This window comes from Ambystoma mexicanum, chromosome 4q, assembly GCF_040938575.1.
Source record: "Ambystoma mexicanum isolate Mex_15411 chromosome 4q, UKY_AmexF1_1, whole genome shotgun sequence".
NCBI lineage: Eukaryota > Metazoa > Chordata > Amphibia > Caudata > Ambystomatidae > Ambystoma > Ambystoma mexicanum.
Window position 1 is genome coordinate 124,575,542 of NC_090928.1, and position 26,176 is coordinate 124,601,717.

General features: G+C 42.8%; 1 protein-coding gene across 1 annotated transcript in view; it reads left to right on the forward strand.

Moving 5' to 3' along the window:
* Positions 1-26,176, forward strand: part of WDR64 (WD repeat domain 64) — a 1,979,698-nt gene that overhangs the window by 150,825 nt on the left and 1,802,697 nt on the right. The window contains exon 2 of the mRNA XM_069607651.1: positions 450-580. Coding sequence (XP_069463752.1) covers positions 450-580 — 131 coding nt within the window. The remainder of the gene's footprint in view (positions 1-449; positions 581-26,176) is intronic.

The window sequence follows — 26,176 nt, forward strand, 5'->3', positions numbered from 1 at the left end:
GCTCATGTTTTGTTGGGTCTTCATGAGGGAATCTGTTTTGGGTGTATGTATACATGGCTGCTGGCTACCATGCTGTAGACTCATGTTGTAGGGACTTTCACAGCCCCATGTTCGCTTACTGCCCAACAAGATCTAGAACCCCACTATGTAAAGTCAGTTTTTGTTACCTCTTCACAAAGCAGCAAACTGTTCCACTTGAAGAGAAAGCATTCTGTGTTCACGCCTGATTAGCGACCAGATATTGGGGATTTCTAATGTGCGTTTCCTTGTTGTCGCTCTCACATATTCAAAGTTCTCAACTTTTAGTAATACATGTCGAACAGGTCCCCCAGAACCCAAATGTTGCGTTGACTGTATGCCACGGTAAAATTAAAGTTGACTTTTTACGTAGGGAAAGCTTGACCTTCGTTCTTTTCTAAAATATATGCCTTTTTTTTATTAAAACGCAGATACGATCGACTACGACACATTTCAAAATGAAGTTAAATCTCTGTTTGGAGCCAACGTGCATCCTCAAGATATTAAAGATTTTTACAGGAAAATCAGCAGCAACCCAGAAGCCCACGTAGACTGGAGTGAGGTGAACATGTATTTGATATTTGACGTATTGCAGATTGTTTCTTTGCAAGTGATTATCGTGCTTCCCATTCAGAAACCATTGAGGATGTGATTTCTTTTTCGATCGCACGTGGGGCATTTATTGAGTAAACAGATTCAAAGCCAGCGTGCAGAGTGTGACCAGCATTATGTACGTACTGCTCAAAACCTGCCACGCAAAGGTGGGTGACGTCAGACGTTAAGGGTGTCCCATTTCCAATCAATGCAAGGAAATACTTATTTGGAGTATGATCCCGTTGAAGCATAGGAAAGGCATGGGGATTTTTGGGAGGGTGATCTCCAAATGAGGGTGAGATGAGAAGTATGTATAAAGTATGAAAATGTTGTTTATTTATCATCTCTTAATGCCTGTTCCTAGACCACCTAAAGTCTGCCTGCACACACAACCAGTACAAGGAGTCATACGAAATATCATTTTGTCACCCCACCCCCACCACCACCGGTATTCTCAGACCCCCATCCCCTACCCGCTCTTGTGTCCCTTCACATAAGTGTTATGTCTGCCAAATCTCCTTTCCCCACCATGCTTAAAACCTTTTAGTAACATGATAAAATTACAACACACATGCACACACACATGCATGCACACACACGCACAGACATGCTCACACAGTGCAGGCTTGATTCACAAACAGTAAACACTACATCATGAACAGGTTTAGTGCAGGCCTCCATCACAAACATTTACAGTAGGTTAAGAGCAAGCATCCTTCACAAGTATTACAGCATGGGCAGGGCAAGAGGAAACTTCCTCAACAAAGTACAGCATGTGAAGGGCCAATACATTCTTCTTGCAGAAACAGGTACACCTTTAACAGTGCAAGCTTCGATCACACATGTGCACTGCAGGAGCATGGGCAAGACCACTGCACATTTCATTCAGAAACAGGTACAGGTACAGACAGTACAGGTACAGTACAGGTATGTACAGCTTAATCAGTGCAAGCCACCTATAGCACATGATAGATGAGTGTGACCTACGCTGTCATAAACAAGCTTCTCAGACAACCAGTTAAAAGGTCAGGGCGTTGCAAGCCTTCTTTACAACTGTTACATATATAGCATGAGCTAGGCTCTTTTAAGCTTCCCTCACAGACAAAGCACAAGGGACATAACATGGACAGAGCCAGTTTAATGTTCTTTCACAAACAACGGGTACAAGATTGGCGCCGGATTCCATGAAACTTGCATGTTTCCTCGTTTGCCACACACCTAACTTACGTCTCGGCATTTCTTTTAAGTGCCCCTACTTTTGAATTAATTGTCACGTTACCAGTTTCCCATGGGATCCAGCAAATGTTTATTTAGACTAATACATTTCAATGGATGTTTAGTTTGGACCAGCATGTGAACATCAGACGACAGATTTTAAAACTTCAACTGTGCGAGCACTGTGCAGTTACCCTCAGCATGAACATGTTTTCAGCTACCATGATTATTTTGGCTGTTTAACCCGCACCTGATCAGTATATCAAGGCAATCCCTGAGCAGTATGGATAAGCATTGCTAGTACAGTTTTCAAATTAACCTGGTAGCTTTTCATAGCGACATTGCAAATAAATGCTGGACAATGGTTAAACGTGAGACTTTACCCAGATATAAAGTATTGCAACATGAATGTTCCATGTGTGCCCAAAAATATCTACTAGTGCAGTAGTTTTCAAGGTGCACGAATAAATATACTTCACTTTGAAAGCAAACACTACAACACCCCAGTCCGTTGAGCCGGATTCACCCCAGCCGGCCCATAGGACTGGGCGTCTCCAAACAGCCCTTTAGAATGAGCAGCAGCACCCTCGAGATAGATGGGGATGCAGATTCGTACCAAATAATAATGACAACTCAATAGTTTGGCAAAGGGAGTCTGTTTAATGACAAGTACAAAAAACAGGGAGCTCAGTGAAGATCAGCTTCAGCTCGATCTTCCTTCTCTCTTAAACTCCAATTAATTTCAGAAAAAACATGATGTTTATACCAAAAATTCGTCATCACTGACGTGTAATTCTTAAAACTTAGCATGCAACTTGATTGGTTATAGGAAGGTAACTTTTAATATAGGTACTATATCTGTATATGGTAACAGGGAGAGGGTATTGGATAAACAATGTCAGGTAGGGCAACTAAGCCCTTCCTTCAAAATGGCTACTGTAAACATCACTAAAAGTACGACGTCTCATTGGTTCCACTAACTATAGGACCCTTAGATTATGCGGTCCACTATCATTGAGTTGGCATCAACCCCACTCATACTTTTCCACTTGTGCTTAGCAGCATGCATAGTAGCCAGCCAGGTGCAGAGAGTTAGTCTGCACCCCAGCTTTCCTTCAATTATGTTACAATCAATCATCACCTCAGGGGTCATGTGTCAATTATTTCCTTGCAGTTTGGCCTTAAGCCTGTTTCTTGGTCTGGGAAAGTTAAGGAGTATGGGTATGGCAAGGATCCAAGCGTAGGTGTTAAAGTCTCATCCTTTTCTGCCTGCCTGGTCACGTGATTCAGATCGGCGTCTTCTTCATGCAATTTCGTGCATTTGATTTAATTCTGCCAGTCGTCTACCATCTGTGGCTTATCTTGACCTTTCTGAACAGGATACTCTGTTCTTTTTTCTCTTTAATTGTATCGACTTTTGGACTATTCCAGCTGATATGACCATGGCTTCTTGGCATGGTTACCTTCAGCTGAGTTTCTCTCCGTCTTAATTCAAGATTTGTTTTCTGCCGCACTCTCTTCCTGAGACCTTTAGTAACCTATGTTCAATTCTGCTCATGTGCGTATTGGAAGTATACTTATACAAAGTGCCTTTTGAGGTAGATAAATATATAGATGGCGCTTGCCACAATCTATTTCACTGCTAAGCATAAGCAAACTTCACGATTTCTTTGCTTCTTGTGGTTTCCGCCATCTGTACACGTTTAAACTGGCTGAATATCTTCATTGTGCATATGGCATAAGCTTCTTCATCTTGGGTTCAAGATTTCACTTATCCATGGTATTTCGTCGTCTTGTCATTATTCTCAGATCATTATATCTTCTATATGTGCGTCAGTCCGATTTCTCATGACGTCACCATTCATCTTCCTTTAGCATCTTCTCGGCTTCTTCGGGTATTACATTTTGACAACCGTCATTCTGTCTCGCTTGTATATATGGTTTTCTCAATGGGTACCTTACTGTCCAGGTTTTCTTAGGTGGCGGTACTTCAATAGGTGCTGTTATTCTAATCGGCACTGGGTAGAGCCTGACGGCGTCTCGCTGCTGGTTTATTTGCTCATCATACGTCACATATTTTGGCGTGAATGTTCCTGGCACTTCGAAGGGGGTGGCTGGAGTGCGGATGATACTTGGCACTTCCTCTTCACTCCCCCCTCCGGGCGATTCATTGACCACTCCCACTTTCTTTGCATCCATTTTTCGTTCATCTTCTAAATCCAGATATCTGGGTCTGAAGAAATGCTTCTTTGGGATCCATATCTTTATGACTCCCTTCAAGCATCCTGCTGTTCTCACGTGTTCGTCCTTGTTCCATTTCATTAGTTGACATTCTCCATTTGGATTGCAATAGATCCATTTTCCCACATATTTTCTATGATTCTTTGGATATCGAAACTTTGTTCCTTCTGGTGCATAAATGCTGGCTTTCACAAAGTCTCTTATTTCTTCGTCACTCAGGTCCTTGGGCTTCCATCCTGAAGCGACGTCAATCATGATTTTCATCCCTATGGCCTTTTTCTCAGTTTTCTGGCACTGAGAAATTATTATCTTGATAACACAGAATCCAAGCAATATCATCACCAACAGGGCTCCTAGGAACTCGAAATCATCTGCCATCCATTGTGGAACCCATGAAACAAGGATCCAAACCAACTGTCATCATCGACTTCGTCAACTTCATCTATCATCTGAATTTGTAATTGTGTCAGCATACCTATAGGTTTTGTTAACGTTCCATTCTCGTCATCGTGTGATGGTATAAATGTGCAATATGATTCTCCGATTTTTGCACAAACACCTCCATCCATAGCTGTGATCATGTCTAGGACATATCTCTTCTGGAGAGTCATTAGTCGAATCGCTCTTAACTCTTCCATGATTGCATTGAATCCTTTTATGGTTGTGTTGATGGTCTGCACTAACTCCCATCTGGTTATCTGCAACCATTTAGTATTTGCTCCAATCTGAACTCTTGGCATCAGAATTGTCGTGAACACTGATGATGTTAGGCTGCACAACCTGTGTTCATATGGCATTGTATGAAAGGCTTCTTCTGATTTGGCACAGAAGTAATTCTCTCTCTTCATTCAGCTCATCAGTTCCACAGATCTCTTCTTCCTCAGGTGAGCATCTGCTTTCAGGAAACTGTCAATATTCAGATCACTTTTTGGAATCACCAATGCTGGAACATGGATATCCACCAATGTACATATTCCTCCCCAATTCTTCGGCAATCTGATATATGCTTTGGATCCACACACCCAATGATCCATGCATCATTCCTGTAGCATCAAAAATGCGTCTGCAGTTCTGATTTTCTCCCATTTTTCTTGTAGCATTGTTTCTGAAGCACAGTTTGGAACTCTCCAATGGAACTATCTGTAGAGGTCCTCCTCTGTCTTAGACCCAGGTTAGTAGTCTTGCAAGTCTCGGCCATAATGGCTTGCATATCATCTGTGCATTTTCAACTTTATCTTTGTAGTATCCAATGATCACCCATGCTCTGCAGATCACTACTCCTTTCTCCCATCCTTCTGGAGAAAGCACTGTTCCCCAAATTTGCATTTGACCTCTGTCTTTCCATCTTCAAGTTTCTTCCGTAGATTTCCCTGTAACATTCAGCTTTTTGTTTGTTTCTCTTCTGATCTCCGCTCCTTTAACTCCAGGCTTTTCATATCTGATGATAATGTTCTTTGTTTTTCCATTGTTTCTAGTCTTTATGTCTTGGACATAATCATCTTCATTTGGATCAGTCGCTTCAGTTGCCCATTTGAGTGAAGCATCACTTCCCATGAATTGGCCTCTCGTCGTGCACATTGCTAAATGTGATAGGCAGTGTGCTGTCTTGACATCTATTTCAACAGCTACAAAGATTTTTGGCTTCCCCATTCTGTAGGGCAGCAGTGCACAAACAAAGCATTCCTCCTCTGTAGTTTGTCTTCTAACTTCCATCATGTGTTGGTACCATATGCTATTTCCCAAGTGTGCTGTGCTGTCCAGGTAATCGTTCAATTGGTTATTGTCTTCTTGTGTACTTCTTCTAATTCTTAAGGTCTTCCTGTAGTTTGCTATAACCACATCCTTAAACACATCTGTATGGCTACTTCTTGCTGGGCGATTCTCAGGTATCTTCGTCAATGATCCAGGCATTTTCATCTGTACCATTTGAGTAGGTGAAGGTTCGGTAAGTCTTCCTTTATCCTTCTGGTTTTTCCTGGCTCTGTTTATAATCATCCATATTGATTCTGCCAGTATCTCAGCACTTGATTGTCTTGCAGGATTTAAGCTTGTCCTCTTCATCACTGGGTCAGGCAAACTTGTCGGTGCTGTCTCTGTTCGTTTATTCTCCAACGCCTATTGTCTCTTTAAAAGTTCAGCTTTCTCCATTTGGCTCTCAACTTCTCTTAGTGTGGAGCTTCTCATCGTAGGTTGTCCAAACTTTTCCCATTCTATGGAATGTGATTCTGCAGTCATTGACACTAGACCAGGTGTGTATATACTCATCATTTGTGTACGTGTAGCTTTCATTAACCCCTTCTCTGGTTGCCTTTGCTGACCCTGTCTCCGGCATTTCAATCCATTTGTTACCACAAGTGTGTGTCATTGTCAATCACATCCATTTCAAGTTCATTCACTCTATCAGTTCTTCTAGGGACTGGAATGACTATGTAAGGTCTGGGTACTTTTGTAGGTTTCATGCGTACATCATTAGGTGGGTGCACTGGAGTGTGAACGCTTTGTGCACCAATAAAAAATGCAGTTCGAATCGTCAGTGACAATAATATGATAATAAATACTATGCATGTGTAAATGATGCACCTGTAAGTTATCTTACAGCACTTATTCCTGGGTCAATATGAGCGTCCCTCCTCCTGAGGGAGGACAAAGTTACTGTTCTGGTTGCCAATCTCGATCATCTAAGGAAATAAAACTAACACCTGAATGCATGCTACACAGTGTCAAACCTAGATTCTGCTGTCTATGCTTGCAGGTCACAGATTCTGGAACGTTATTCTCTTTGTCCGAGCAATAGACTACATCTGTCTCTGGAAACAGTTCTCCTTTCCATAAACGAAAGTTTCAAATGAGGCAATAAGTTCAGCAAGTCTTTAATTTGCGTGTTCAAACTAGACCAGTTCCCAGTCAATGGGCCTCATTACAAGTAGGGCGCAAAGGGATACCGGGCACCAGTAATGACACCGGTGCCAGTAATCCCTTTGCGCCCTACTACGAGTTCCCTTTGCGGGTCCTTCCTTAACACCTGCTTTTAGCAGGTGTTAAGGACGGGACCCGCAAAGGGACACCGGGGTCAATAACGGTACCCTAATTTAAGGTACCGTTATTGCCGCCTTCCCCCTTCCCATTGAGCCCTAAGGGGGCTCAAATGGGAATGGGGAATGGCCCTGGTGAATGGGGAATTACCGGTCCCTCCGACCTCGGAATGGACCGGTAATTACTCCATTCACCAGGCCGGTGTCCGAACGATTTTGGAGGCAGCCATGCCGCAAATAGCGGTGTGGTTACCTCCAAAGTCGGAATGAGGCCCAATGCCTCTTATCGGTTTCACTCCAGACGACATGTCATTCCTTTGTCAGCATGAGCAAAAGTGAAGTCCTTTGTCAACACCTTCACGATCTGTCCCTCGAAGGAAAGCTTACAATCTTCTCCGGTGATTCTGATGATGATTAGAAAGTTCGACCTGCATTATGATACCACGCAGGAGCATACCCATCTGTGTAGTGTTTGCTGGGTCTCTGATGAAAGTGAGGATATCAACACTGGCAGGTCTCCCCACAAGCTCTGGAAAGTCTTCAATCAGGTGAAAAAATACATTGCTCGCTAGTCTGCTATCTTCTTGTGACAGGGACATTTGTCTTGTCCTCTCTGTACTCCGAAAGCAAAAGAAACTGCTCTGCAATCACTGTGAGCAGCCTCCTTATTGTCTTTTCGTTTTCAGGATCTTGAAGAAATTCTGTAATGTTCGTGAGCCTTCCCACCAATGACGGGTATGACCTCAGTTATACCTCAAAAAAGATCAGAATGTCTTTGGTAAGGGCACTATTGCGTGACAACATAAGTAAGTCCAAATAAGTCCTCTGTGTCGAAAGAGTCAGGATACTGTATTCTCTTCCAATGTATGTACCCTCGATCAAAGTTTGGCATATCTTTTCAAGCTATCTTGTGGCTTATACGTGCTATTTCTTCTGCACCCAACAACTAGGATGCAGAGAGTGTCTGTTTTTTTATGTCCTTCTCTCCTTATTTTGCTCAAAGGAAGTGTCCACATTAAGCCACAACTTGCACAAAAGTTCTTTTCTTTGTATTGCTGGTCAGGCATCCTTTTTCCTCGTCATGGATCTTGTCTGCATGTGCTGTGATTCTTCCCCATTGTCTGTAGTCTCTATGCAGTGGGGTGCGGGCAGAGGCTCTTCTCCGATGTATGGCTTGACGTCACCCAGAAAGATCCAAGCTCTTCTTCCCTGTAACATGACTGCAGAGGGTGTGACATCCTCCACTCTAAAGGGACCGATGAACCTTGGCTCGTCCCACTTTTTTCCTGTGTGATTTCTCACCAGGACCGTGTCCCGAGGGAATAGTTGAGGTACACGTTAATCCAGAACTTTGTTTGTTGTAGTATCTCCTTCTATGTTCTGTGCTGCCCGCACCCTTCTTGTCGTTGCTGCAGCTGTCCTGAAATTACAGTAAGACAAGATGTCATGCAATTCAAGTAGTTTTGCATTTCTGATCCTAGCACTTCTGTTGTCTGAGCATCACATCTAGCTCTATTTTGGGATGTTAATGGCATGTGCATCCTTCTGCCCGTCACAATTTCGTGTGGCATGAGATGGTGGTCAGAACCAGGTTGGTTTCTGAGTACATTCAGTGCCAGTGGAAGACAGTGTAGCCATCCTTTCTTTAGAGTAAGCTTCAAATTGGCTATCCTTTCCTTTAACAAGCCATTGGGCTTCTTGCATATCCCATTCCCTTGAGGATGATACGCCGATGAGAACTTGTGCTTTACACCAAGCAACAAGTTGATCTGTTAAAATACTGCATTAACAAAGTGAGGTCCATTGTCTGACTTCATGTCCTCACACACTCCCCATCTGGGAAACACCTCCCTCACCAGGAATTTGGCCGCACAAGTAGAGTCGGGGTGTGTACATTTACCTGCTTCTATCCACCTAGAGAATGGGCACAGCACAACAATTAGATACCTTTACCCATTACATACTTGAATCATATCGCCATAATCGATATGCAAGTACTGAAAAGTCCCATTAGGCCTTGGGATAACTCCTCTAATCACATGTAGTGTATGCCCAGCTGTGAACTGCTGACAGATTATACAGTTTACCATAAAAAATGCAATGTGTTCTGCCAAGTTCGGTATGAAACAGTCTTCGGCAATTGTTGCTGCTAGATTCTCCTTTGTCATGTGCGCTGGATAGTGTATTTTTAATAAGGCTATAGGCATCACCGGTTTACCAGTGCTGTCTTGTCACCACAAGTTCTCGGAGGGGTTTAAAGAACATGATCTTTGCTTCCATAAGTTCTTCTCTTCCTGTGGTGCTTCCCCTTGGAACTCCATTAACTTGTTTTTTTCCATATTACTATATCCTTCAGTCTCGCTTCGAGCAACAATCATTCTCTCATACACATCAGTTATTTCCACATTCATTATTATTTCGTCTTTGGTTGCCACACGCTTGGCTTCAGTGTCAGCTGCGTGATTTCTTCGTGAGATAAAATCTGTCCCTTTCCTGTGGACGTTGCATTTCACGACTGCTATGCCCACTGGGAGTTGTAGTGCCTTAATGAGCCTGTCCAATCGGGCAGCGTGCTGAACTGGCGTGCCGTCTGCTCGGAGGTAGCCCATCCTTTTCCAGTGCGCTAGGCCTGCGTGCACTTTCGACGTCACATAGGCGGAGTCACTGTACACCGTCACTTCCTGGTCTGCGTGACTCTCGAGTGCGAGTACCAATGCCAATAATTCTGCAGCTTGTGCTGAATAATGTGAGGGTAATCATGCACCGATGAGTACTCGAAATTCCCCATTTGCTGTGTATTTCATCACAGCGGTGCCTGTATACCTCTGTCCATTGTTTTGATCGATCCTCGAAGAACCATCAACATAGACGATTTCTCCTTCTGTCAAAACATTTTCTTTTATTCTGGGAATCTCATCATAAAATTCTTCATAGTTCGTGCAGTCATGTATTGGCTCTCCTTCAGCGACTGTCTCTGCTATAAACATAGCTGGGTTCACTATTTTGCATCGAACTATTTTAATCGATGGATTTGATATGATCACTTCATAAGTAGAAGCTCTCTGAGATGTTAACGTGCCTTTTGGTTTCTCTAAAATGGCAAATAATGCGTGCTCGGTGAACAACGTCATCGGACATCCCATTACAATAGTTGTAGCCTTTTCTATGGCGAACGCTCTGGCAGCTAAACTTTGTTTGCACGGGAAGTGACCCCTCATCACTGGGTCTAGATTCCCACTGTAGTATGGCAGGGGCTTGTGCACCAGCGTGGTTTTCTGTGTGAGTACTGCTGTCATAACACTTCCATTCGTGTGTGAAAACAGGTAAAAATCCTATGCATAATTTGGAATCCCTAAAACTGGTTCCTTCAAATGACCCTTTTTAGTTCGACAAACTAACTTCCATGGTCTCGGTCCACACAATTTTTTCTTTCGTTGCCTGTGCTTTTTTTAAGGCTTGTAACAAGGGCTTGCTATAGGAACTGTAGCCAAAGACCCATGCCCTAACATAATTACATAATCCTAGAAAACTCTGCATTTGTTTTATCGTGTGTGCCTTGGCTGTTTTTGCGATGGTTTCAGCCCTTTCAGGGGTGACCTTTTTCCCCTCATGTGAGATCAGCTGACCTATGTACAGCATTTCTTGTTGACAATACTATAACTTCTCTTTGTCAACTTTATATCCTTTCTCAGCCAATACAGTCAATAGCTGAATAGAATCGTGTCTGCACTTTTCCTCTGTCATGCAGCAAATTAGAATGTCATCCACGTATTGTAAGACAACACTCTCTAATGCAATATTGCTTAAGTCCATCTGTACGACTGAAAATCGAAGGAGACTCACAGTACCCCCGAGGCAGCCTTGTGCTTTTCAGACGAACTTGTCTGAATGTGAATGATGTCAGATCTTGTGAGTCTTTGTGCAATGGGATTGAGAAAAACGCATTTTTCAAGTCAATCACCGTGAAATATCGTGCCTCAACGGGTATATTACATAGGATTCTGGACGGGTTAGGGACTAGAGGGAACTCGACTTCTACAATATCATTTATTGGCCTTAAATCCTGGATTAAAAGCCAAGACCCTCCGTTTGATGTTTTAATCGGATAAACCGCAGTATTGCATGATGCAAATCCCTTCATCTGCTTCCCTAGACATGGGATACTGTCGTGCCTTTGGTAATATTGATCCTGGTTTCAATTTAATCTTTACTTCTCCGACTCCTTTCAGTAAGCCTACATCATAAGGGCCTGTAGTCCATACTGAGCCAGGCACCTTTGCCATGTCGTCAATAAAATATTTAGGACATTTTTGTGCCAGCATCACTCTCTGGGGCACCTCTCTTTTAATCATTTTCACCCATTAAATGAGATTAACCTCAACTGTCATCTCATCTTCACCTATTTGTTCTTCAAATAGATTGTCATCAGTGACGTCAGTCAATCTGTATCCCTCCCCAGTGGCGATCACTGTGCACCATTGTCTGCCGTCGTCATCACAACCATCAAGCAATGCCATCTTTTCTCGCACTGTGGCTGCTTGTATTGTCAAGGGAAACACTCGTCCTTTTTCCTCATGCATAGGTATTCTTGGCCTAAACAGAAACTCATCTGGGGTTTTAATTGTTTTGTCTGTAAGGCCTGGTAGCCATGACATTAATATACGCACTCCATACTCAAATATTTCTGGTTCCAATGGAATAGCTCTCATGGCCTTTTGTCCTGCGTATGCTCTAATCATTTCGCATATGTTCAAATAATGCATTCCTGGAGTTGCCCTTCTCCGTGAACGAGATTGTCATGTTTAACTTCATTAGGTCTCGTCCCAATATATTCATATATTCACCGGGGTTTGCCTTAAATATAGCAGTGGCACACTCATGTCACATTCTCCTGTGGAAATTGGAAGTTCTTTTGTGAAAGGAACACGACTTGTTGCTCCTGTGAAGCCCTGAGTATTTATTGCATCGCCGGACAAATAAAACTTGCCTTCATGTATACACGAGCGTGTCGCACCCGTGTCAACTAAGAACTAATTTTCCTTATCCCCTATAAGGACATCTATCCTTGGTTCCTCGTGAGGGTTTGGTGTCACTGATAAGATAGAACACATCAGGTTTCCCAGTGAGCTGTCCTAGTCCATATATAATTTTGTCCCATATTGCGTGAATGGACTTCCTCCATCAACAGTGTCATTTCTTATTCCAGAATTCCGTGCCTGTCCTGTACTTGTTGTTTGTAACAGGTGTATTGGCGACTGTTGAGACTGTCACTGTGGAAAATTTGACACATTCTGTGGTTGCAAACTTTGCTGTGCTCCCGGCACCTGCTGCTGCACCGTGTGATTTTGTGCAACTCCATTTCCACCCTGCTGCGAGAACGCAGGTGGATTCACCATCTCTCCTCTTGTACCTTTGTCGTTTGGCACCATGCCTTGACTTCTGCATGAGCGTGCTAGATGCCCTATCATCCCACACGTCCAACATATTGGCAGCGGTCTGATTATTTGCCCATTCTGCATATCCAGGTTGCCGATTTGCATGTTTTGAAAACCTCCCTGATTACTCGGGAAGCCTCCCTAATTACTCTGCCATCCTCTTCCTAGAAAGCCTCTTCCTCTTGGGTAAAACCTGTTATTGCCTTGATCAAACTGCCTTTGATTATTTATCTGCTGTGTATGTGATCCGTCTGTGTTACTAATCAATGGCATATTTTGACAATTTTTTCTGTACTAATTTGGCCTCTTCACCTTTTTGTGCAGCATCATTTTTGCGATTTTTCTCTTGCAGCAGCCTGCAATAGTGCGCAATGGTCAACTGTATTTCAGACCATGGCATGACCTCAATTCCTACCAATTTCTTGAGCTGCTTCTGTACTTGTTCTGACGGCCCTTGGCACAGTATATGGTAAAACACGGGTATAGATTTCCTCCAAGATTCACGAGTTTCCAGCACCCAGGCATCTTGGAAATTCTGAATGTAAAGCAAAGTATCATCTGATTCCTTCATTTTCCGTGTCATTATAGCTCCCATTTCAGAAGTGTCTGGGTATAGCACTTGAAGCGCCTTCCATACCGCGTTTCTGCAATTGTCCAACGGCGCTCCTTCATGCGCAGTATTATCTGTAGTCACTCCAGGGTAACCTGCACGTGTCCATACATCTTCAGCTCTATTACCAAGTATGGTGATTAAAAGACCCTTAATATCCCCAATAGCTAACGTGTTCCCTCCCGTCATTTTTTCTAACTCATGTATCCATTTTCCGACTTCCGCTCAACATTATCCTCAGTATCGTACAACTGAGTGCTCTCAAGATGCTAGTCTTCTCCTTTCCCTTGGGGTACCTGTTCTAGCCCCATTTCATCATATATTCTATCAATCATCTCTCTGATTCTTCTGGTGTCGAAGTCATCTTCGATATTTGCTTCAGACGTGCCTGGTACTGAATCGTACTCAGGGAAGAATTCTTCTATATCTTCCCAGTCTACTACTGGATCAGGTTTTTTAACCTCTCTTTCCAGATATTCGAGATCCCGTGCTCTCTGTCTTTGCTTACGTTCTATGTCGTCATCAACCTCTCTACGCTTCCTCGCTTCCTCTCTGACCCTATCTTCTTTTTGTTTAATCGCATCTCTTCGTTCATTTGCCCTTCGCATTTCCTCATCTCTTCGTCTTTTTATTCTCTTCTCCCGTATCTTTTGTTCTTCTTCTATTCTCCTTTGTTCCTATCTATCCTGATCATTAGCTGTTCTCTGCTTATCGCGTTCTTGTTGCTCTTCTGCCTTTTCCTGTTTTCTGACTTGCTCATCACGATATAACTGCTCACGTTTCTGTCTATCCTTTTTCTTAGCCCCTTCGTCTCTCAATCGATTTTCATTTTCCTCCTTTTTCTTTTTTAATTCATCTTGCTCTCTCTTTTGTCTCATATCCTCATATGCTTTTACCATCGAGTTTCAATAAAATCTGACCTCCCATCCATTCGTTCTGTGCAAATCCCGTCTCATCAGTTCTGTCCTCATCTCCTTTCCATCTCGTTCCCTCTCTACCCGTATCTAGAGATGTATTTGCTTGTGCTTGGTCTCCTTTTTCCTTTTTGCATCTCTCCTTGTCCTTCGGGACTTTGGCGGTAATATCTCTGTCTCTGTCTTTCTCTGGGCTTTCGTCACTACTTTGCGAAGGCGACTCAGATGACGGGTTGCTATATCCCGTGGCTGCTTTAAGTTCCCTCAACGGGTATAACCCATCTTTACTAGCTTAATTTTTCGTTTCAGACGCGGCGGGTGGTGCAGAAGGCTCCTTACCCCCTGTATGCATATTCAGTATCCAATCTAATGGTGGCTCCTCCTCTTTTTCCTCTTGGTACATTTTTCCAACATTCTAAACTAGCTAGGCGTTTGTCTAACTTTTTGCCAGTCTACGTGGTGTGCAAATATGTTGTCATGTGCTGCAGGACCATTTTAGATACTGATCCGCCTTGGGACCATGGCATAAACATGTTGTTTGCGGTCCCTTTAACCCATTCTGCACTGTACTGTTTAAGCTTAGGTTCATGTTTCGGCAAGTGTTTACACAAGTGTACCAATGGGGTAACGTCTTCCATTCTCAAACCTGTTTATCCTTTCCTTATATAACACTTTATTATGCTTTACGTTTCACAAACAAAATCAACAATATGAGTGAGCACCAATCGTTGCAAGCTCAGATCCCATTTTTTCAACAATAATTTCACTCTTACTTTTATGAACAACACTCATCAATCCATGCATTGCAACATTTTATCTATTCAATCGCACAATTTTCATATTATTTTAAAATGTTTTATATTTCGTGACGTCATAAAACATAAAACAGACAAGACAGACAAGACTGACTTAGGCCGGCTACACAAATCTCATGCGATCTGCTTCTTTCAGATGCATCCTACCCCTATTTATTATTCTGAAATCGATTCTGGTCTCCTACGTCATCCTATCAATTCAGGACCTTAAAGGAATGGTTCAGTCAGAAATATTATTGTCCCTATGGTTCGGGCATGTGTTTTTAACCATACGTTGATCGATCGTACAAACATTTTCTATGCACCTTACTGTAGTTTTCGTCTTTTGTACACAAGCGAAATCAAGCTATAGTGCGTGGCCATCTTGTGATAATCTTATCCGTTGCCGCATCTCCCAAGCAGGACTGCCTTTGCAGCACTAAATCATATCCGTTGGCCCTGAACCTGGCATCACCAAATCATTGATATTCTCTGCCTTTCTCCCTGACTTTACTGGGCAGCGTAGCCAAACGCGACTTGACGCAGAACCCGGAAAACAACACACATCGTCTCACAACACAGCACGTCACAATTCAGAATATGAAACTGTACTTTAAAAGGAAACAGCAAGACTGTACAATTTGTAAAGTACATTTATTTGACAGTAAACGCTTCGAGAACATTTGGCGATTGACATATTCTATCAAAATGGAACTTTTTGTTCTTTGCTCTCGATCCGCAAATGTTTATTGTGAGTCACGCACTGTTCCTTTTGGGTACACAGGGTGTTCGTTTTGGGTAAAAGAAGCGCTTTGGTCGCACAGTGAATTGTAAGGCTTGTGCATCAACTTGGCACTAGACCACCGTAAAGGTTGTTATGTTGCTCCTAATCCAGTGATTGACATGTAGCTGCAGCTGTCGGTTGAAGAAACCATTGTTTGGGATCTGGAATCGATGACAAGCGCAGAATGGCAGGATGTACCTGTTTGCAAAACATAATAATAGAAATGTGTCTCAGTAGCCGATCTTTATTACAATTTATCATTTTACTTATTAATTTGGCATTGATCTACAACTAACGATTAGCACAGACGTGAAAAAATGTGAACAGAGAGAACACAACGTGGAAAGTACTCCACTATTTGCTTCCGAGGATAGTGCAATGGAGTATGTTCAGCTCTAAACGTGATGCAGAAGCTGAGGCAACAATTCGAGGTGCACAATTTAATGATTTATTAGCGTTGAACCTGGGGGAACCGAGTGGTGGTCTACATGTGTCTCGATGCTGGACTGCCCATGTGCCCGCTAGAAAGACCAGCACACAAAGGTTGAACTTGTGTTTCATTGCAATATGACACACAGAACGAACAATGTAACCCAACAATAATGGTCAGCTAATGATAATTGGACTGGTTCTGGTATAAAATCATCTAAAGTGAAACTTACATTATATTTGGCATTTCCATTCTCTTGGCATAATGCAGACCGTAATGCAGACTCTGTTCGGTTCAACGATTTTTCATAAACTGAACTTACATGTACCTAAGTCCAGTTTTGGAATGGACAACCTTATCATATCTTACGTTATTACATCCCTCTTTCAATTCAATTCCTTTCGGAATGGTCCCTGTCTCTCAAGGTAAAAAAACAATAAAACCTTATACTGTGTGTGCGACGCGTGGGCTTCCTCAGCTCGCAAGCAAAAATTCAAAGCTGGTGACCTTCAATCAGAATGAACATACATTCTTAGTTTGCAACATCTCGTGTCAACGCATCCATGACAACTGGAATTGTGAAGCACGGGCACAGGAGGAAAAATTTAGGGACTGTCACTGCTCGCTGTTCGTGGCACTGCTGAGGGGTAGGGGAAACTTGGCAATGATAGAATGCACCCTACTCTAAAATTGTAGTCGAGGAAAGACAAAAATTGAGTCAAAGTGTGTCTAGCAATAGCCCCACCTCTGCTTATGTCATGGCCTCCCACCCCATGCCATGTTTTGTTCACAGTCAGAACTTCTTGTGTGTCTAGTATCTTATGTAGCCTAGGTCTCATCCCTTTTGTGTGATGAGCAGTTATTCAGCGGCTTGGGTAACTGTATGGTAAGGCAACTGCCGAACCCCAAAGATTCTTACACACTGTTATCCATCTGGCCCTACCATGATTAGTGAAGGTCCCACAGTAGCTTGACGAAACTGTGAAATGTGAAAGCACAGAGTTACATTGTATGGCAATCGTAAAAATTGTACTATTTGAAGAAAAAAAAGGACAAAGAGTATAGATTTCAAAAGAGAAATTGCATACTTTATTTGGACACTTCATAAAAACATTGTTGGTAAAAATAAAAACAGATGGTAATCATTTGTACCGGGATTTGAACTGTTCAACAAGCTCTGCTTTAGGTGGACAGGGCACGTTGGCAATGTTTTGTGGCAGGTATGTGTGCTCTGAACAAAATCGCGTGCAATTCCATGAGTATGCATCTCCAAGCCATTAATAATAAGATATTTCACAAAATCGAATTTCATTTCCTCATATACTGGCTTGACCACCCATTTTGTGCTTCTTTTCATAAAGGCCATAGTGTAGCGAAGCATCCCTAAGTTTCCTGCAGTCCTAGATTGTTCACGGCCTACATTCTCGTTATGCGCTAATACCGCTATTAATGTCCTATATTTCATCCCTTCGATGCCGAAATGCAATCTCTATGTCCTGTACTTTAGGCACATATTGTGGAACACCTCCAAATCTCCTGTGTGACAGAATTCTGTGAGTCCCTTCAGATCTCTTGATAGAGTTTTATCAAACACAATCTTGTCAAGGGCTTTGTGTGGAGGTGAAGATGGAATCAACCATTTCTTCTTCCGTGCCTGCTCTGGTGACATAGGGCCATGTTCACATTTGTGGAAATGTTGGTTTTCTGTCCAAGAGTGAACATTGGAACAGTGGTGCATTAGTGACCACCATTTTTCCAGTAGAATTTCCATAGACCTATCACATATTTTGGAGTTCCACCAAAGATGGTTGATGAAAGACTGGGACCACTGTGAAATACTTTCAGAACCTTTTTTTTTTCCCTGCAGCTGAGATTTATTTATTGATTGATTTGGCAACATGTCATACATCAAATTGATGTCTAATATTTGGAAACTGCTCTCTCATTGTCTTGGCTATTGAAACATGAACACGCTGTGCCTCAATTAATAGTTCCTCCATGGTGAAAACAGTTTGGCAAGCATCCTCTTTCATTTGTGTCGCTGTCTGTGTCTGCATAGTCCGTACACCATCGTGCAACTAGAAGACAGGTTGGAAAAAGGATGTTCAATGTAAATCCAACATACAGTATCGGACAATTTACATTAAAAAAAAGCATATTATGAAGGCTTCAGCACAAAACACTTGCTAAAAGTAGAAACCGTTTATAAATTACCTGTTTCTTTCTTTTCGTTGAAACCTTCTTTACTCTAACGTCACCAACAGCAAGCTGGTGCACCGACTCGGATCCATGTGCCTTCCGTTCTATATCCGGATCCTGTATACATCCCTAGGAAAGAGTATCCATTTAAAATAACTAATTTGTTTTACAAATCAAGTTAGTCCTTCGCACTCATGGCTTACGCAGATAAACTCGAACATCGTGCACGTCATGTTGTCAAATTATACATTTTGGATTTCACCTGATTGATGGCTAGCTTAATCAATCTAAGTTGACTGTACGAAGAACACTACTCGAAAAGTTGCACTCAAGCAATTTCCAAAAACCGCTTGTTTCTAATATTGCCACAGTCTAATAGTATCACATCTAAGACCGACTTTCTTCCATTCGAGGGTAATGTCAGTACGCATACCTCTTGCTCCGGATCGACTACAAGGGATGATGTAATTGTTGAGGGCGCTCCAGCATCTCCCTGAAACACAGTACTTCCATTAGTATGGATGAAAATATTGGAAATTGAACACACACATTGGGACACGGACAAAGGTACATATTAATAGCAAACCACGAATGAAACAAAATATGATCAGATTTTCTCATCCGATGGAACTGTCAGTACCCATACATCTGGATCAACTACAAGGGATGTTGTAATTGTAGAGGACGCTCCAGCATCTCCCTGAAACACAGTACTTGCATTAGTATGGTCGAAAATATTGGAAGTTGAACACACACATTGGGATGCTGACAAAGGTACATATCAATAGGAAACCACGAATGAAACATTGTGTAAACGAATGACAGGATACGCAAATATGATCAGATTATCTCAAATTCCATGCACAAAACAAGTCTGGAACAGAATAGCTAAGTAAGACTACCTGATACGCGCTCTAAGTGGTTGATGACTCCAGGCAAGACATGGATGCTGAATCTTGTTCCTTCATATTCAGTGCATAGTCATGGAGTTGTAAAGGGAAAATATTATTTGATTTAGAAATGCAAATATTAAAAATTGGCATTTAAGGAGACTGATTACGAGAACATTATGCTTATTTCAAAGCATAATATAGCATAGTTATCTGTGCCCATAAATCAATTTTCTATGAGGGTACTAAAACCAAGGACTGATGTTTAGCAAAATGGTCTCTATTTAAAAAGCAATACAATCTTATAAATATGGAAAGTATTATAAGTGACATTTACACCTAAAATACCAATCAATCCATTTAGTTACCTGCTCACTACCCGAAGGCCTATAGCTAAATCCGGAACGTGACTCACCTGAGGCGACATGTGAACGAATAGAGTCGGAATAGCATTTGGGAGCAATTTTCGAGTCGTTCTGAGTTGATTCTTCTTTGTGTACCAGGATGTGTCATACATATTCGCAGTAAAGTGCAGGCTGTAGATGCAGTATCGATCACCCCTCTTGTCCTCCAAGACTTTTTTGACTCTACTTTCAAGCTCTTCCGGCGCATATCCGCAATATCTGACCAATTCTCTAATTCGATCTACAGTCTTTAGGAATACATGCATTGTAGTGCCTTCAGATTTCTCATGGGTCTTAGAAGGGCAACCAAAAATCGAACATACAGGCATTGTTGTAAATTCTGCAAAAAACAAGGTCAACATTATTTGAAAATTACTTTGCATAAAAATGTGAGAAAAAAGGATTTTTTTATTTTTATATTTTATTTTATATGGTTTATTACAAACCTTTAAAATACAGCACATTCATTCACATTTATATCAACATTACTGAAATGAAAGTCTTCAATTTAAATGAATGTTTTAAAGAGACAAATCTTACAAGGCTATAAATGAGGGAGAAGCTAGAAATAAGACAAATAGTGGATTTATTCATCTTTCAGCCACACAGTTAATAAAAATGTTCGATAATTAAAAACAAAAAAACGAAAAGCATGATATTTTTACAGTTCCTCATTTAACGATTGAAAACGCAGCAATATTTCTTCAAGAAACAATGTCAATGTAATAGTCAAAGCTCTATCAGTCTCGTCGAACATTATCTGCCATCAATCTACAGCGGCTAGCATTGGTTGTTTTTGAGAAAGAAGGAATTATACCATACATTCTTCAATGCAAGCTATGTTTTGGTCACCACAGCAAAACCAGTGCAGTGTGGGCGGCTGTATTATATGATAACTTTCATAAACAGTTCTTTGATGTGACGAAAATCAGATCATGTTACTCGTGCTATCGTGCATCAAAAGGAAATATGCTTATATTATAGACACGGTCCACTAAGGATGCAATTCGATGCCAATTGACACTGATGAAGATTGATATATCGATAACATAACAAATTAAATTCAAGTCAATGGCAATGAGACGAATGAACATAACACTACTGAGTACGTTAGTTCGAAATAGAAAGAAATTTAGAGATGAAGGAGATATGATTAGGATACATGCCCTTACCTTGACCAACAAACAGTTAGATAAGCAAAGTAGTTAGTGGCAGGAGAACAGGGAGCTGTTCACAGGTAGCACGAAGACGAGCTGACTCGCAGTGGTCACAGAAGTTCACAGATAGCAGGACGATGAGCAGATTAGCATTGGTCACCGGGGTTCTCAGGTAGCACGTTCACGAGTTGACTTGCAGTGCTCAAAGATGTTCTCATGATAAATATCAGGTGGTTTATAAAGAATTACAAAATGGGGGTCTATGTGAATGAATGACGTGTATATGTCGTGGTATTATGTGGATTGCAGGGGTGCGGCCTGCTTCAAGGGGAGCCTGCCTGGAGACACGGGATCTGAGGAGGGCATGTGAACAATGACTCCTGCGCATAAAATACCTTTGAAGTGTACATGGTGTTTGGCACCTTGGCCGTTCACGCCCCTGACAGCACCCCTTGGCAGTGCACATCCACTGGTGCCAACTGCCTTTGATAATGGAGGGGGGATGGGTGGGCCTGGGGCGTGCAGACAAGGCACCAGAACACTGCTTAATGGAGACACTCTTATGTGGATTGCACGGGCGCGGCCTGCTTCAAGGGGAGCCTGCCTGGAGACACGGGGTCTGAGGAGGGTATGTGAACAATGACCCCTGCGCGTAAGGTACCTTTGAAGTGTACATGGTGTTTGGCACCTTGGCCGTTCTCACCCCTAACAGCACCCCTTGGCAGCGCACATCCACTGGTGCGAACTGGCTTTGAAAATGGAGGCGGTGGATGTGCCTGAGGCGTGCAGGCAAGACTAGGAACACTTCTGAATGGAGACACACTTGATTCACTGAAAAACTGAAACAACCATTGATAAAAGTTATGTTGTGTTTTATTTTGTTTCTTATTTTGATGGCTCAAAACTACTACACATTGTAAAGTTCCGGTTGCAGCACAGTGAGGGAAAATCCCCTGTACGGACCGCTGTCACTGGGGAAAGTTACTCGAATGGCACCAACGACACAGGCGGGTATTACTCTGCGAACGCGGTGTCCAAGCCTCCCATGAAGCCACCATGTAAACGAACGATAGGCCACCAGCCTGTACCACCCATGAAAGAGAAAGATGCAAACTGTTTTAGATGACCAAGATAAGTGTATTAAACCTTAGTTGTCAATGACAACTCTTGTATCCAATTGCATTTTTGCCAGTACAAATGCTACCTAGACACTGTACGATATTGAACGACTATTATATGACTATTACTAGAGAATTGCAAGACTAAATTGGTATGACAATGATATATTGAAGTTACGACAATATAGGAGACAACCATGAAATAGTAATGGCCTAAGTGACATCACAACCAGAGTATACTTACTCGTTACTTGGATTCCGAGGGTGAACTGTTGCACAAAGTTCGTGCATAAGCACCATCAAAATCCTCAACACGGACCGTGTGAGGCAGGCTGCCCTGAAGTCTGGCAGCTCGGTAACGCATTGCAGCCGTGCTCGCCTTGCGATATGTAGGACAAGCATCCTGAGTTTTCTCGGCAGCAGCAGTTCTCCACCTCGGTTGGCATTAGAGCGCACCGATTGCAGGTACACCAGGTGGAAACACCGTCCATGTGACTAGGACCAGGCTCTTCATCTGTTGAATCGTCCTCCCAACTGTCGTCCAAAGCCCCATCGTTTCCGCATCTTTCCCTGTCCAGTAATTCCGCCTCGGAATACTCAGGCTCATACTGGTAGGGCATTATTGTTGCCATTGTGGGGTAAACAAACTAAAATAATTTATAGCGATGGTACTGGTATCTGTTTGCACGGGCTACAAGCAACAAAGGTAGCTGACCAGAGCACAGAAACGAGTCACAGTATACTCAAAGGAATACAGTGAGAGGAATGGAATAGAAAATCTGATGTTGTGTGTTGTGAAACGGTCTGTTTATACTTATTGAGGAAAGAGGCGTCCTGCCTTTTCCATGGCGACATGTCATTAGCTGAAGCACAGAGAATGTTGACACGAGACATGCTTTGGCGTTGTGAAATGGGCGGTACGCGTCTAGTGATGTCAGGCTCAGGGCCGGGGGATATGATTTAGTGCCACAAAGGTAGTCCTGCTTGGGCGATGCAGCAACGGATAAGATTATCACAAGATGCCCGCGCCCTATAGCTTAATTTCACTTGTGTACAAAAGACGAAAACTACGGTAAGCTGCATAGGAAATGTTTGTACGATCGATCAACGTATGGTTAAAAACACATGCCCGAACCATAGCGACAATAATATTTCTGACCGCAGCATTGCTTTAAATGAAGGCTTCTTATAGCACTCTTTAAAGCCTAGGAAAATGGGTGTATACACTTACCTCGGTTACTCTCGGTATCTCTCTCTATTGCTTGGCCACCCTCGAGTCAATATTTTTCCCCTATATATACATTACGCTCCGTCGTTATTTTTTGTCCCACCTCCTTCTGTTACCTTCCCTTACTTGTTCTAATGCATGCAATGTTTTGCCAAAGTATTCAGTCTTTTTCACTCATCGTTCGCATATTTTTCCTCTGCGGACGCTCGGTATCACCGCCTTTGTTACCGCCTTTCCATGCTGCGCGTCCCATCGGCTGCTCGTAGAAGGGGGGAAGGGATTTTTGGGGGAAAGCAAAGTTTCCTTCAGACCTAACCTGCAGGGTTTTTAATTACACTAGCCACTATCTACGGGGAGCTTCTCCTTCTTTCAGCCGGATGGCAAAGGACTTGTGATATTGCAGAGGACCCGAAGTTACTTATGTCGCCGGTCAATGGGTGTCTTATCTAATCGATCTCTGCTACCAAGTGAGCCGGATGGACCCCAGGCAGCCCATAGGACTGAGTGTCCCCAAATAGCCCTTTAAGATGAGCAGCAGCACCCTTGAGATAGATGGGGATGCAGATTCATACTCTTGCACCAAATAATGACAACTCAATAGTTTGGCAAAGGGAGTCCGTTTAAAGGCAAGTACAAAAAACAGGGAGTTCATGTTACGCCCACCTGGTATCCACAGGGACAGCACCCAGCTGGGCTACTCGCTGGTATGCTTCTCAGCTTTGCCCTGATGTGGTCTGAGGGGAAGGTTCTGCCTGAAAATACAGGAGGACTATGTTCAAGAGTGACCAACTGGGGTAAGTATCCTCCCTCCACCCCCGTATGCTTTCAGTCCCTCTGGCGACCTCTCTTCACCTTGTGGTAGAATTAGGCGTGCTCTCTGTCCTGCCTTCTTTGCAGGGGCGCGTTGTCTTTCATGGACGAGTGCGGTCCAGTTACTTCACTGACGCCGGCCCGTTTGATATTGTTCAGTAGGTCTTATTGCTGTTCTTTAGTTTTGTTGCTATCCTGCATGCCTTTCTTTGTTTAAAATGTCTCTTTTTTTCTCCCTTAGGTATGCAGAGCTTCAGCGCGGCGAACTGGCTTGGTTGAGCCCCGCTGCTAAATGATGGCGGATTATGAGCGCTATGATGCGGTAAGTAAGCGCTATGTGCAGCGCTGCGAAGTCTTGCCTTTGCTAACCTGTGTTTTCCTTCCTTGTAGGTCGCTGTGTTCTTCAGCATGGGTGGAATGTCCGGAGTGGTGCCAGCCGAGAGGCGACCAGCCAGGTAAGCCTTTTGAGCAGTTCGTAATTTGTAAATGTCTCTACAGCTTTCTTTAATGTTGCCTCTATCTTCCTCTTTCAGGTCGTTCTGTCCGGGAGGCGTGCAGATTCGAGGAAGCTGTTCTCAGTAGCTGCGAGTGTTTAAAGATGAAGACTGCAGGTAAGATGCTGCTGCTAATGATGTTCCTTTTGTCTCCTTGCAGGTTCTGCTTCTCCGAGGTTCGAGGGAGTAGCTGGACACGGTGAGCGTCACGTTGCAAGCTGCAAAGTATCACAAAGCATGTTCTGGAGTCAGAGTGTGGTTTATATAGCCCAGGTAAAGTAGTACCAGGGAAAGTAGTTCCAGGCCTGCCACACCCAAAACACTAGACTGCATATCTTGGTCCTTAGGGACCAAGCTATGTGGATGCCTCCATGTTGGCTGACAATACAATAAAGTAGTTCCCAAGCACATTGTTGTTCATGGTGTATGAGCCTGGCACCATATGCGCCAGGACTGGCCCCATGAGGGCTTTTGAAGAGGATGCCAGGCTCTAGAGGCCCGAGTCCTGACTCCACCTGGCCAATGGGTTTGCCAGAGGGGGTTTTGGGGCGAGGGTCGTGACAGCTCAATGAACATCAGCTTCTGCTCGATCTTCCTTCTCGCTTAAACTCCAATTAATTTCCAGAAAAAACATGATATGTATACATCACTGATGTGTAATTCTTAAAACCTAGCATGCAACTTGATTGGTTATAGGAAGGTAACTTTAATATAGGTACTATATTTTTATAATAACGGGGAGAGGGGATTGGATAAACAATGTCAGGGGGGGCAACTAAGCCCTTCCCTCAAAATGGCTACTGTAAATGTCACTAAAAGTACAACATCTCATTGGTTCTACTATCTGTAGGACTCTTAGATTATGATGTCCACTATGATTGGGTTGGCATCAGCCCCACTCATACTTTTCCACTTCTGCTTAGCAGCATGCAGAATAGCCAGCCAGGTGCAGGGAGCTAGTTTGCACCCCAGCTTTCCTTCAATTATGTTACAATCAGTCATCACCTCAGTGGTCATGTGTCAATTATTTCCTTGCAGTTTGGCCTTGAGTCTGCTTCTTGGTCTGGGAAAGTTAAGGAGTATGGGTATGGCAAGGATCCAAGCGTAGGTGTTAAAGTCTCATCCTTTTCTGCCTGCCTGGTCACATGATTCAGACACTGTGAAATCGGCCTCTTCTTCATGAAATTTCGTGAATTTGATTTAATTCTGCCAGTTGTCTACCATCTGTGGCTTATCTTGACTCTGTTCTTTTTTCTCTTTAATTGTATCCACTGTTGGCCTATTCCAGCTGATACGACCTTGGCTTCTTGGCATGGTTACCTTCAGCTGAGTTAATCTCCGTCTTAATTCTCGATTTGTTTTCTGCAGCACTCTCTTGCTGAGACCTTTAGTAACCTCTGTTCAATTCTGCTTATGTGCGTAGTGGAAGTATACTTACACAAAGAGCCTTTTTAGGTAGATATATGTATAGATGGTGCTTGCCGCAATCTATTTCACTACTAAGCATAAGCAAGCTTCACAATTTCTCTGCTTCTTGCGGTTTCCTGCATCTCTACACTCTTTAAACTGGTTGAATATCTTCATTGTGCATATGGCATAAGCTTCTTCATCTTGGATTCAAGATATCACTTATCCATGGTATTTCATCTTCTTGTCATTATTCTCAGGTCATAATATCTTCTATATGTGCGTCAGTCCGATTTCTCATGATGCCACCATTCATCTTCCTTTAGTATCTTCTTGGCTTCTTCGGGTATTACATTTTGACAACCGTCATTCTGTCTTGTTTGTAGATATGGTTTTCTCAAT